The following is a 13,547-nucleotide window of genomic DNA, read 5'->3' as shown; positions in this document are numbered from 1 at the left end:
CAACTGATTTATTTATTTTTTTTTTTCTATCCCAATTTTTTGATGAATAAATAAAAATATTTCCAACGAAAAAAATTTATATTATTTTCAATTGAAAATATAATTTATATTTTGGTTTTTTTTTTAGTTATATAAATTGTAATGTGAAAATTTAAATTAAAAAAATAATAGAAATTATATTTTCAATTGAAAATAATAATATAAATTTTTTTCGTTGGTAATATTTGAAAAAGAAAAATGATTTCAAGAAAAGATTCTAAAAAAGGTTCAACTCCGAGCGTATTGGTTTATAATTACTATAATAATAATTATTGAAAACACTTTTGTAAATCTTGAACATCAATCTGAATATGGCCGTTGGAAAAAAAAAAAGTTCAATTATGTTGTTGAAAGCAAAATCATAAAGTGAATTAAATTTTAAAAAAGTACAATTATATAATAAAAATAATTAATTATTGCAATTTTAGCTAAATAAAAAAGTTTTTAAAAAATACTTTAAATTAACTGTGACACTATTGACAATGTACACGGAGAAATTTACAAAAAATACGGAGAAATTTATACAAATTTCGAAAAAACTTACGGTGTAAATTTTTCCTCGTATTTTCCGTACATTCCTTCGTATACGGTGACAATATCACCACGGTGAAATAATAAATTCTAAAATTCTCATAGTAATAATTTCAAGTATTGTTTAAATATCAAAAAAAATTTTTCATTTAAAATATCGAATTTCGTGGAAAGATTTCAGGGCAAATATAAAAATTAAAAAAAAAAAAAATAGTCTCGTTTAATAAAAGAGTTTAAAGTTGCATATTTTTTCAAGTCAATTTAATAAAATTATAAAAATTTATTATACTACCGGATGACTACTCATGTTTATAATATTATTTTTTTTCTGTAATTTTTCTTTTGCCTTTTTTTATTTCATTTGCAAAGTAAAAATAAAAAAACTTTCACGATTTAAGTTATATATATATATTTTTTTTTTCTCTTTCATTTGCGATGCTTCTGGATTTCATAATGATTGCCTCTGTCCTTTGTGATGGATGATACTCATGGTATCTTGTATCGTTCGAGTATCCAAGACTACTGCTTGCTTATTAAACTGTTTCGTATTTCACGTCGACGCGCAACAAGCCAAGATGATACAACTTGTGTACATATAAATACATAATATGAGTGTATTTGTGTTGATAAATTTACTCGATTTAATATTATCATTGCTAAAAGTTGTCATGGTATTATATATATCCTTGCCACGACAATATTTATATACATATTTATATTTTAATACCATCAAGAACATCAGCTTTGTAACAAAATATTTTCACAAGTGTCATCCAGTAGTTACTTGGAAAATAATTATTTGCTACTGTTTATTTATTATAATATTGTTTATAACAATTAAATTACTGTTTAATTTTTTTTTCTTCCCTAAAATTGACCTAGTTTTTTCATTTAAATATTTTTGTCTTAAATCGAAATATTTCGATTTCAAAAATTTAATTTCGTTACTCGAAAAAAAATCGTAAAAGAAAATTTAAATGGCTAGTATTAAAATAAGTAAAAAAAATTATAATTTAAATAATATATTCTAGCTTTTTTGCTAAAAAATATTTAATTAGAAAAAGTCGCTTTTTTTCTTTTCAAATAAAATTCAAAAATACCGCTCAAAATTTCATGAAAAAAAATAAAATTTTCAATCTTATAATTTGCCTAAAAATAGACATTTGAATAATACCCAGTAATAAAAATAATTTATATATTATTAATAACAAATACAAGTAAATTAAAATAATTTTTTATTTAAAAAAAAAAAAAACAACAATCAGTTGTTTTATTTAATTAAAAACATACCTCGCTTTATTTTCAGCATAGAAAATTAAAAAAAATCATCATCATCATTAGACCACCCAGTGCACCCAGTGATCAATAAAAAAAAAAAGTCAATATGATCAAACGAAGACTTGAACAACTCCAGTGTATAAAACTCATCAGGATAATTTACAGTGTTATTATTTTCGCAAGTTATCGAATTAGATGTTGGCTTTAACCATCCAAGTGCATCCAAGTACCTTTCATATTATTTTGTTTTTATGTCTGCCCAATCAAGGGATGATCGGTCTCGTTATAAAATTCCATTCAGTAAATCCCTGCCAGCTAAAAAACCAAACAAACAAAAAAAAAAAATTCAAGTAAAATACAAAAACAAATTGAGTATATTATATTTAAAAAAAAACAACTCAAATATTGTTTTTTAAAAATAAAAATAAATAATTTTATTTTAAAGATTGGAGTGTCATTGTTGCTGTCATTGTCATTTGTTTTTTTATGCATATTCAAATAACACGTTTAGTTTTTAGTAGAAAAAACCTGACAATTTTCAATCGTGTCCATCAAAAATTTATACAAATAACTTGTTGTTGGCAAATGGCAATGCACAACGATTACCAGCCAAGTTGTTACTACCTACCTTACAAGGTACTTTAAAAACTGCTTATTACTTTGATTACTATGGCACATAATGCTCAAACGTATATATATATTTATAATATATATAAGCATTCTACAATTTATTATTGAATCGATGTTGCTTATAACCTATATCATATCACACAGTCTTGTGGTTATATTATAACGGTTTTATATTTTGCCTCTAGGATAATCATGTACGCATTATTATTCTCTTTTTTATTACAAAAAAAAAAAAAATATATATAAATTTATTATTGTTATGATAATAATTTACAAGTAAATAAACAATTTTAAATTATTTTTATATAAAAAAAAAAAAAAATCTCTTTATACCGTAATTTTAAATTTTCTTGATGCTGTTTTGATTTTATTTTTTTATTTTTTTTTGTTGATTAAATTTACTGGACACTTGTTGTTGAGGTTAGTTTTTTAATTGTTTATTTACAATTACTTAATTTTGTTAATTAATTTTTTAATTTTACATCAACATGACACCTGTCATGTGACATAATTTGTTATTGTTTACTATACAAATATTTTTTTCTGATAACAATCAGCAATAATAACAATTAACAACAATATTTTCCCTCCACCAATGCAAAAAAAATAAATAAAATACTGTCGCCATTTGGCGAGCAATTTGAGAACTTTTTCAATAATGTTGGCTATAGGTAAGTTACCGACAGAGTAATGCTTGTTGATAATGAAGAAAAATCCTCTTAAATTAGTCCATGTAGAGGTCTCTCGATAAATTAAATTAACACAAAATTTACATGTGGTATTTTGGTAAAATTTATAACCTTAAAAAATTTAATTGTTGATTGACAAGTCACAAGTTGATTGTTCGTTGACTCGTGTTAAATAATTGAATAATTATTAATAATAAAAAAGTGTTATTGTTAAAATAATAAAAAATGCTTCGAAGACAAGTTCGTGCAAGACGTGAATATTTATACAGAAAATCTGTGGAGGATAAACGTCGAACAATACAAGAAAAAAAAGATAGTATAAAAAAAAGTTTGGATAATAATACACCAATTCATCCAGATTTACGTAAATCAGCTCTTCATCTACAAAGAAAATCAGAATGGGAAGATGCTGGTCCAGAGTTGGCTGTAGCCCAGGGTACAGAAATGGGTGGTACAACTGGTGATCATGAAGATGATGAATATCGTTGGGCTGGTGTTGAAAATCCAAAAATAGTCATAACAACAGCAAGAGATCCAAGTTCACGTTTGAAAATGTTTGCTAAAGAATTTAGATTGTTAATTCCAAATTCACAAAGAATGAATCGTGGTAATCATGAAATGAAAGAATTAATTCATGCTTGTCGAGCAAATGATGTTACTGATTTTATTATTATTCATGAACATCGTGGTATACCAGATACTTTGATTATTTGTCATTTACCATATGGGCCAACAGCATATTTTACAATTAAAGATGTTGTTATGAGACATGACATACCAGACATTGGCACCATGTCTGAACAATATCCACATTTAATATTTCATAATTTCAAGACAAAACTTGCTGAAAGAACAATGAGTATACTCAAGTATTTATTCCCAGTACCAAAAGAAGACAGTAAACGTATAATAACATTTGCAAATCATGATGATTATATATCATTTAGACATCACAATTATAAAAAACTTGATAATAGAAATATTGATTTAACTGAAGTTGGACCAAGATTTCAACTTAAACTTTATGAAATTAAACTTGGTACACTTGATTCAACTGGAGCTGCTGATACTGAATGGGCACTTAGACCATACATGAATACAAGTCATAAAAGAAGATTTTTATCTGATGAAGATGGATGGCAACAAGAAGATGATATTTAATTTTTTGTATTTTAATTAATAAAAACTATTTTATAAATTAATTATTTGTTGTTTTTGTTATTTTTTTTTTTTTTTGACGTTGCCCTAGCTTTTTTGTTGTTTCGCCTGAAAATCATTTGTCTAAAGTCACGTATTTTAATTTTAGCAGCCATTTTATATACACATGAAAAGTCGCCGCCAAAATTAATTCTATTTCATTGTATTTCATCAACAAGATTTCCAAATCATGCGCATTATAATTTCGAATATTATCATCATCACATCAACATCAGTATGTGACATGTGTGTGTTACTGTGTTTTTAAAAATATATCATCACAAATAATTCACGTCATTAATATTATTACGTTTATAAATCAAGTGTCATTAAATAATAAAATAAGTTGAGTCGATTGGTTTAAATTATAATAGTGTAAATAAATTTAATAATAAACAATGCAAGTTGATAATAATAAATCTACAAAAATAGAAAAAACACCAAGACGTAAAAAGCAACATGACCAGCTGAGTGGCGGGATGGAGTTGTTTGCGTCTCCAAAACGTACAAAAACAGACGGTGAGCAAAATATTTTTACCTGTCATTCATTTTTTTATTATACATTAATAATTTATTCAAATATTATCATTTTCTATTTATTTATCTAGTAGATTTTTATTTATTTATTGCTTTATTTCATGTTTCTTTATTGTTTATTTTTTTTGTTTCCATTTTGGAATTTATTTGACACTTGGCGTGCCTCAATTTGTCAAACACTTAACCTCACTTTTACCAGTCAAAATTTATTTATTTATTTACTTATTTATTATTATTTTATTTTAATTGTTTACTTTTGTTAAAGTTAAAGGCCAATTGTATTTTTAAATTCTATTTTGTTTTGTTTGATAATTAAAATGATTGAATATTTAAATAATTTATTATTTAGATATAATTTTTAAATTTAATTCATGTTGATATTTTGGCAAGATGTTGTTTTTTATAATTTTTAGTTTTAGAAGTAACTGGTGTATCAAGAAGTGGAAGAGTAAGAAAAAAATCATCGAAACTTGTTGATTTTGAATCACCAAATGATTTAGCTGATAATAAATTAAAAAAACAACAAAAAGCAGCTCAGCATTTACATGCTCAACAAGTACTTGAACGTTTTGAAGCCCAGCAAAATCGTAAATCAATATCACCAATACAAAATAATATTATTATTCAACGTAATAGAAAAAATTCTGATACAACAAAACAACATGTATTATTACAAAAAAATACCAAACTTGATACAGCATCAAGTCAATCAGAAACAGATGTACATTCTGATAATGCTAGTGATTCTGATGATGCAACTGATATTAATGACATGATTATAAATGAAGGTCAAGTTAATAACGACATTGATGATGATGACGATGATGATGATGATCGTTTTTCAATTGAATCTGGTAGTGATATTGATGACATTGATCCATTATTAATTGATGACAAAGAGACTGGTTTTAAACGTCTTGAACCACCATCACAAGAACTACCATCATCACAAGCAAATAGTCTTTATATGTTAGAAAAAAGTAAGAAGAAAATTATCATTAAAGATGGAAAAATTATTGGACGAATGAAAGCACAAAGAAAAGACAAAGGAAAAACAAGATTTACTGCTTATATGTTGTGGTCAAAAGAAGTCAGACAAGAATTAATTGAACAACATCCAGAAATGGGTAAAAATTGTTTAAATAATTTATTTATTATTGGCTTTTTTATATTTTTAATATGTAAATTATTAATTTCATTCTTAGATTTTGCTGCAATTTCAAAAAGACTTGGTGAACTTTGGTCAACAGTGCCAAACATACAAAAATATAATTGGCAAAGACGAGCAAAACGTTTAGCATCTTCATCATCAACTGGATCAAAAGAATCACCAATAAAATCATCACCAATACGTAAAAAATTTCTCAATAAAAATGGTAAATATTATTAATAATTTGATGATGATGATAAATTGATTTTAATTATTTTTATTTAATTAAAGGTAACACAAAAGAAATAACAAAATTAACAACAAAAAAAACAATTCAATTAGGTGGCACCTCAATTGTTGGTAATATATCACAAAATAAAAGTTTAATTAAAGATGATAGTCCAGCAATTGGTGGAGGAAGTAATTATAAAGTTTCTGGTACAAAACCAATGGACGTTGCAGCACATTTAAAATTACTTGGTGAAAGTTTAACAATAATTGGTGAACGTTTAAAAGAACACGAAGGACAAATTGCTGTATCTGGTAGTTTATCAGTTTTATTAGATTCATTTTTATGTGCTCTTGGTCCTCTAATGTGCCTTACACAACAAATTCCTGAGGCTAATGGGGCACAGTCTGAAACATTATCAGGAATTCTTGATAATATTGCATACATCATGCCTGGTTTATAATTTTATTTGTTTATAAAATTCTTATTTTTATTATTAACTATTAATTACATTTATGCAATTTTTCATTTTTATTAAAAAAAAAATTATTATTCAAGGAAAAAACATTGGTCCAAAAATATACTTAGAAAACATTTGACAATGAATAATATTTTTTTAAATGTAAAAATAAATATAAAAAAGATAAATTTATATGATATATGAAAGATATTTTGATGAATATAAATATATTTTGTTTTTTTTTTATTTTTTTTTTTACCTATTATTATTTTATTGTTGAGGTAAAATTGGTGGACATGTGCAAAATAAATTTTTATCACCATAAATATCATCAATTCTTCCTACACTTGGCCATATTTTTGGAACTTTAGAAAATGACTGAAAAGAAAAAATAGAAAGAAATATATATTTTGAATAAAAATTAATAAAATTTTCTATTACCACTGGAAATGCAGCTAGCTCTCTTGAATATGGTCTATCCCATTGTGTATTTATAACTTGTTTTTGTGTATGTGGTGACATTTTAATTGGATTATTTTCAATATCTAATTTTCCATTTTCAATATCTTGAATTTCTTTTCTAATAGCTAAAAAAAAAACAAACAAAAAAATTATTTAAAGCCAGAAAAAAACATGACAAATAAAAAATGAAAATAATTACATATCAAAGCATCACAAAATCTATCAAGTTCTAATTTATCTTCAGATTCAGTTGGTTCAACCATAAGTGTACCAGTAACTGGCCAACTCATTGTTGGTGCATGAAAACCATAGTCCATAAGTCTCTTGGCAATATCAACAGCTTCAATATTTGCTGTTTTTTTAAAATCTCTAATGTCAAGTATAAATTCATGTGCAACAAGACCACTGTCACCTTTATAAAGTGTCTTGTAATAATTCTCTAATCTTTTGCTCATATAATTTGCATTTAAAATAGCAACTTGTGTTGCTTTACGTAAACCTTTAGCTCCCATTAATTTAATATACGCCCATGATATTGGCAGTATTGCTGATGAGCCATATGGAGCTGCTGATACTGCACCAAGACCCGGTGTTAATTCATTTGTATCATTTGCTGAATTAATAATTGGATGTCCAGGTAAAAAAGGCATTAAATGTCGTTTTCTAAATAACAAAAACAAAAACATTATAAACAAATTACAAATGAATAATATTACTATAAAATAAATGCTAATTTTACACTCCAATTGGTCCCATTCCAGGTCCACCACCACCATGCGGTATACAAAATGTTTTATGAAGATTTAAATGTGATACATCACTTCCATAATCACCAGGTCTACAAAGACCAACTTGTGCATTCATATTAGCACCATCTAAATAAACTTGTCCACCAGCTTTATGTACCATATCACAAACATCACCAATTGTCTCTTCAAATACACCATTTGTTGATGGATATGTTATCATTAAACATGACAATGAATTTTTATATTCATCAATCATATTTTTTAAATGTACAGTATCAACTGAACCATCTTTTTTAACATATATTGGCTCAACTTGCATACCAGCCATTTGTGCTGATGCTGGATTTGTACCATGTGCTGATATTGGTATTAAACATACTTTACGATTATAATCACCACGTGATTCATGATAACATTGAATTGCACGTAAACCAGCATATTCACCTTGTGCACCACTATTTGGCTGAAAACTAATATCATCATAGCCAGTTATTGAACAAAGATCATTTTTTAATTCTTTGAATAATATTTTATAACCTTGTGCTTGTTCAACTGGTACAAATGGATGAATATTTGTAAAACCAGATAAACTACATGGCATCATTTCAGTTGTTGAATTTAATTTCATTGTACATGAACCCAATGGTATCATACTGTGTACCAATGATACATCTTTATTTTCTAATGATTTCATATATCTAACAATTCTTGTTTCTGAATGATGTATATTAAATACAGAATGTTGTAAATATAATGTTTTACGTTTAAATATTATTGTATTATCATCATCAATATTTTTTATATCATCAACAATACTTTCAACACTTTTATTTACATTAAATATTTCAAGTAAATCATTGACATCATTAATAACTGTTGTCTCATCCAATGATATACCAATAGAACCATCTTGATTATAACGTAAGTTGATATTTTTATTCTCAGCATTATTTTTAATGATTGATTGTTTTATATTTGGTGATACTGTTATTGTATCAAAATATGCTTCATTATAAATTTCATGTCCAGATGACTGTAAACCTTTGGCAAGTATTTTTGTTAAATAATTAATTCTTTGTGATATATTTTTAATACCATCAGGACCATGATAGACAGCATACATTGCTGACATATTTGCTAGTAAAGCTTGTGCTGTACAAATATTACTAGTTGCTTTGTCTCTTCTGATGTGTTGTTCACGTGTTTGTAGTGCAAGACGATATGCATTGTTTCCATCAGTGTCAATTGTCACACCAATCATTCTACCTGGCATTAGTCTAACTAATTTTTGACGACATGCAAAAAATCCAGCATGTGGTCCACCGTAACCAAGTGGTACACCAAAACGTTGACTTGTTCCTACACAAATATCAACATCAAATTCACCAGGTGGACGTATTATTGCAAGTGCCAGTAAATCTGTTGCTGCACAAACAAGTGTCTAAAATTTAAACAACATAAAATATTATTATTTAATAATAAATGCAGATAATTACGTTTTGTTTATCATTACTTACACCATCATCATGTGCTTGTTTAACAATTTTTTCATAATCATATATTGCACCAGTTGTATCTGGATACTGTAGCAATATACCAGCAATATTTTTTTGACTAGTATCAACATTAAATACATCACCAATTTCAAGATCAAGACCAAGTGAATTTATTCTTGTTGATATAACACTTATTGTTTGTGGATGTACTTTATCTGATACAAATAGTTTTTTTCTTTTATTGTGACGATATGCAAGTGCAAGTGCTTCTGCAGCAGATGTTCCCTCATCAAGAAGAGATGCATTTGCAACTTCCATTCCGGTCATATCACAAATCATTGTTTGGTAATTTATTAAACTTTCTAATCTTCCTTGTGCTATCTCTGGCTGATATGGTGTATACTGAGTTGTCCTAAATATAATTTAAGCTTTCATTATTTATTTATCATTCAAGTTAATTTTATAAATTTACCATCCTGGATTTTCGAATATATTTCTCATTATTGTGTGAGGTACACAACAATTGTAATAACCCATTCCAATGTATGATCTCCATACTTTATTTTTTTGTGATATTTCTGTTATTCTTTTCATCAAATCATACTCGGCTGGAATTTTGAAACAATAATTATTTTGCATTGATAGACAAATTATTTACAAATGATAAATATAAAATTATATAAACATTTATGTGTCACGTGAGTTTATAGTTCAAGACACATGCGAACATGATCTTTTTGATGAACTTTGATTAATTGGGTCTTGGACACCAAGGAATTATTATCATTTAAATGGATTATTTTATCATCAAATGATACTATTTCATTTTGAAATAAAATTACTCAATCATTTATTTTATTTTTTATAGTCAAATAATATTTTTGTATCTTTGTTGTATTTTTTTTTTATTATTGTTTATATGAACATTTAAAAAATTATAATTATTAAATTACACTAGACAAAAAATAGAGTAAAATTTTAAAATTATTTTGGAGATTTTCAGTGTGATTTTATAGATCGTAATAAATCATTAAATAAATTTTTGATTTAAATAAATAAATAAATAATCTACTTGATAAATAAATTAAAATATTATTGATGATTTAAAAAATTCAAATAAATTTTATATTTTATTGTAAAATTAGTTTTAATTTTTAATTTAATTGACTTACTCATTGGTTTGTCGATATTTAAATCTTCATCACGTCTAATATTACTAGGTACAGCAGTTTTTGTCAATTCTTCAAGTGACTAAAAGCAAAATGAAAAATAGTAAATAATTAAAAAGGAAATTTTGTTATTAAAAATTAAATTTACATTAAAACCAATTGTTTTTAACATTTCCAATTGTTCAAAATCTCTTGGTCCAATATGTCGTGCTTGAAATTCATTTTTATCTGGAAATAATTTTTGAAAATTTCCGTTACTCGATAATTTTCTAACACTGTGTTTTTTAAATCTTTGTATTTTTAAAAAATTTAAATATCGAGATATTTTTAATATAGACTGCATATTTTTTTTTTCAACAAATTTAAATTCAAAGTTTCAATGACCAGAGTGTGTTTCAAACTAAATTATCTCAATGTGTTTAATGATTTTATACTCACGTGCTGTCGTATCAGCAAATGATGACCCAAGTTTATTTATTTTTCGATTAAAAATTGATCTCCACTGACCCTCATGTTACTGTATATGTTATGAAATTTTTGTACATGTCTTTATGGATTTTTTTTTGAATCGTAATTGTATTATTTTTATCCAATATCACAATAACAATTGAATAAAATTTTCCGTATAAATATGAGATAAATTTATTGGATAAATAGATATTAATTATATTTTTAATTTTATTCAATTTTGTAATGAAAATTTAATAACAGAATTTAACATTGACATTATTTTTTATTCAAAAAAAAATATTATAAAATAGAATAATTATTATCTTATCTTTCGGAATTTAATGTTCGTTTTGATTTTTCATTTGCACTAATTTAGTAAATAATTATTTTCATGTTAAACAATGTCAGATATTTTTTATAAAATTAATTTTATATTTTTATTATTGCTCTGGAAATTTTTCAATGTCACAAATTGTCGCATTTAAAAATAAATTATGCAATTTTAAATTGTGCAACAAGTGTTTCATAGAAAATTATGTTTTTTTAATTTTTCAATTTGAATTTTGATTGTTCATTAATTTAAAATAATTGCTTTTAAAAATTCAAGTACTTTGGTCATATGATATTTTATTAAATTGAACTTTGAAATATTTATTTAAGTTAATTTAAAAGCAATGATCAAAAATAGAACCTTTCTAAAATTAAAAAATATATGTCACAGTCTTATCAGAAATTAAAATAAAACATAAATTCATTAGTTTATTTCTATGATTATGATTTTTATGATGAAAAAATTTCTAAAAGTGTATTTAATATTAAATAAACATTAATATTATATTAAATGTCACTTAAAACATATATATGTTTATTTTAGATTATTTATTTTCGTATTGAATTGACGTCGGCTAAACACAAGCCTTTGCCTTTCAAATTAATTTTAATACATATATTTTTGGAAAATGCTATTAGCCATTAATCATTATCGTATATTGTAAGTCGTAGATTCTCAAAATAGGCATATGGCAAGATACTGTTTGACCTCAACCGATTAGTCTACAACAAATATAAAAATAATTTATAGAACAAAAGTTAAAAAATTATATTTTAAGAAATTTATCCTTATGAAAGTTTCCAAAATGCTCAGGAGGTTGGCTACCAAGGATCATTATCACACTGACTTTCACGCTGATATAACATTTATAATATTTAAAAAAAAATCATTGTCAACATTTTATCTCCTGTTAATATTTTAGTGGTGTTTTCCATTCATAAATACAATTTAATTAATAAATCATAAAAACAAAAAAGACAATGGCGATTAGTTTTAAATTATTGCAAATATTTTTTTGTATTTTTATTTTGAATACTGCTATTGAAGCTGCTCCAGCAATTACAGAAAATACAATGGCCAAAGTTGATCTTTCAAATGAAGGCAATTTGATGAATGAAAACTTGGATGGAAATCAACCACTTCAAGAAGTACCTGGTGATTTTAAAGAAGAAATTACAGAGTCACCTGAGAGGATAAATGAAAGGTAAATAAAAAAATATAAATATTAAATTTAAAAATAAATAAAATTCATTGATATGTGTATATTAATAAATAAAAAAAACAATTTTTTTTTTTTTTTTATAGAAAAATAAGATCTCCTGAATTTGACACAATTGATCGTGCAGGATTCGATGATTTGGGATATCATTATTTTAAGTATGAAAAAAAAAATACATATATACTTATATCATAAAAAATTAAATGCATAATTTTATTGTTGAAATTTTTTTCATTATTTTTTATATTTCAGGAAGCCACAGGAATCTTCAGTATATAAAAAAAAAGAATCTATAGATTCAATTATACAATATTTTGTACACAGATATTTTGTACACAAATATAGCCCAAAAATTTGAAATATATACAAATTAAAATAAATTTTATTCATTTATTTATTTTCATTATTATTTAAACAACAAATTTTTTAAAAACTTATTAAATTATATGTTTAATTTTTTAAACATGTTCGAAATATATTGGCTATTTTTAGTGACATTTTATGACACTCACTATAGAACCATTTTATTTTCTTTACAATATTTATTTATTTATTTTCTGTTTACGTCATATCAGCTAAACACGAGCTATCTTTTTGGAAAATGTTAATAGCCATTAATCATTATCGTATTTGTAAGTCGTAAATTATCAAAATAGACATATGGTAAGCTATTGTTCGACCTCAACCAATTAGACTACAACAAATATAAAAATAATTTATAAAAAAAAAATAAAATAATAATATTTCAACGCATTTTTCCTTATCAAAGTTTCCAAAATTCTCAGCAGGTTGGTTACCAAGGTTTATTATTACACTGACTTCCACGCTGGTGTAACGTTACATTGTCTTCGCAGTATTTTTAAAAAACACTTGTCTCCATTTTATCTTTCGTATTGTATTTATAAATACAATATTCAGTTAATAAATTATA

General features: G+C 25.0%; 3 protein-coding genes across 4 annotated transcripts; 2 read left to right on the top strand and 1 right to left on the bottom strand.

Annotated features, from left to right (window-relative positions):
• Positions 1-3,299: 3,299 nt before the first annotated feature.
• On the top strand, positions 3,300-4,369 carry LOC122858637 (U3 small nucleolar ribonucleoprotein protein IMP4). Its single transcript, XM_044161628.1, has one exon. It carries the CDS (start codon positions 3,393-3,395, stop codon positions 4,326-4,328), a length of 936 nt encoding a protein of 311 aa, XP_044017563.1. The 5' UTR covers positions 3,300-3,392; the 3' UTR covers positions 4,329-4,369.
• A 156-nt stretch (positions 4,370-4,525) lies between these two features.
• LOC122858636 (putative uncharacterized protein DDB_G0270496) lies at positions 4,526-7,072 on the top strand. 2 transcript variants are annotated; one of them, XM_044161626.1, is made up of 4 exons: positions 4,526-4,883; positions 5,315-6,028; positions 6,107-6,277; positions 6,343-7,072. In XM_044161626.1, exons 1-4 carry the CDS (start codon positions 4,763-4,765, stop codon positions 6,741-6,743), a joined length of 1,407 nt encoding a protein of 468 aa, XP_044017561.1. In that variant the 5' UTR covers positions 4,526-4,762; the 3' UTR covers positions 6,744-7,072. The 2 variants fall into 2 exon arrangements, with proteins under 2 accessions (XP_044017561.1, XP_044017562.1); XM_044161627.1 differs by having other exon boundaries at positions 5,321-6,028; positions 6,343-6,957.
• Positions 6,660-11,112, bottom strand: LOC122858635 (glycine dehydrogenase (decarboxylating), mitochondrial). Its single transcript, XM_044161625.1, has 9 exons — positions 10,765-11,112; positions 10,620-10,698; positions 9,920-10,055; positions 9,469-9,859; positions 7,942-9,392; positions 7,402-7,865; positions 7,182-7,327; positions 7,000-7,118; positions 6,660-6,687 (listed from the first exon to the last, which is right to left on the bottom strand). Exons 1-8 carry the CDS (start codon positions 10,957-10,959, stop codon positions 7,011-7,013), a joined length of 2,970 nt encoding a protein of 989 aa, XP_044017560.1. The 5' UTR covers positions 10,960-11,112; the 3' UTR covers positions 6,660-6,687; positions 7,000-7,010.
• Positions 11,113-13,547: the final 2,435 nt, after the last annotated feature.

Source organism: Aphidius gifuensis, linkage group LG6 (genome assembly GCF_014905175.1).
Source record: "Aphidius gifuensis isolate YNYX2018 linkage group LG6, ASM1490517v1, whole genome shotgun sequence".
NCBI classification, from domain to species: domain Eukaryota; kingdom Metazoa; phylum Arthropoda; class Insecta; order Hymenoptera; family Braconidae; genus Aphidius; species Aphidius gifuensis.
The sequence above is the reverse complement of the archived record's forward strand: the minus strand, read 5'-3'. Positions and strand labels throughout refer to the sequence as shown.

What these genes read in the sequence shown, in the direction of transcription:
- LOC122858637 (XM_044161628.1), top strand. Translation starts at nt 3,393, where the DNA reads ATGCTTCGAAGACAAGTTCGTGCAAGACGTGAATATTTATACAGAAAA.
- LOC122858636 (XM_044161626.1), top strand. Translation starts at nt 4,763, where the DNA reads ATGCAAGTTGATAATAATAAATCTACAAAAATAGAAAAAACACCAAGA. An exon ending in TGAACAACATCCAGAAATGG is followed by an intron (nt 6,029 to 6,106) that starts GTAAAAATTGTT and finishes TTTCATTCTTAG; the next exon opens with ATTTTGCTGCAATTTCAAAA. An exon ending in AAAATTTCTCAATAAAAATG is followed by an intron (nt 6,278 to 6,342) that starts GTAAATATTATT and finishes ATTTAATTAAAG; the next exon opens with GTAACACAAAAGAAATAACA.
- LOC122858635 (XM_044161625.1), bottom strand. Translation starts at nt 10,959, where the DNA reads ATGCAGTCTATATTAAAAATATCTCGATATTTAAATTTTTTAAAAATA. An exon ending in ATATTCGAAAATCCAGGATG is followed by an intron (nt 9,860 to 9,919) that starts GTAAATTTATAA and finishes AATTATATTTAG; the next exon opens with GACAACTCAGTATACACCAT. An exon ending in AACAAGCACATGATGATGGT is followed by an intron (nt 9,393 to 9,468) that starts GTAAGTAATGAT and finishes TTTAAATTTTAG; the next exon opens with ACACTTGTTTGTGCAGCAAC.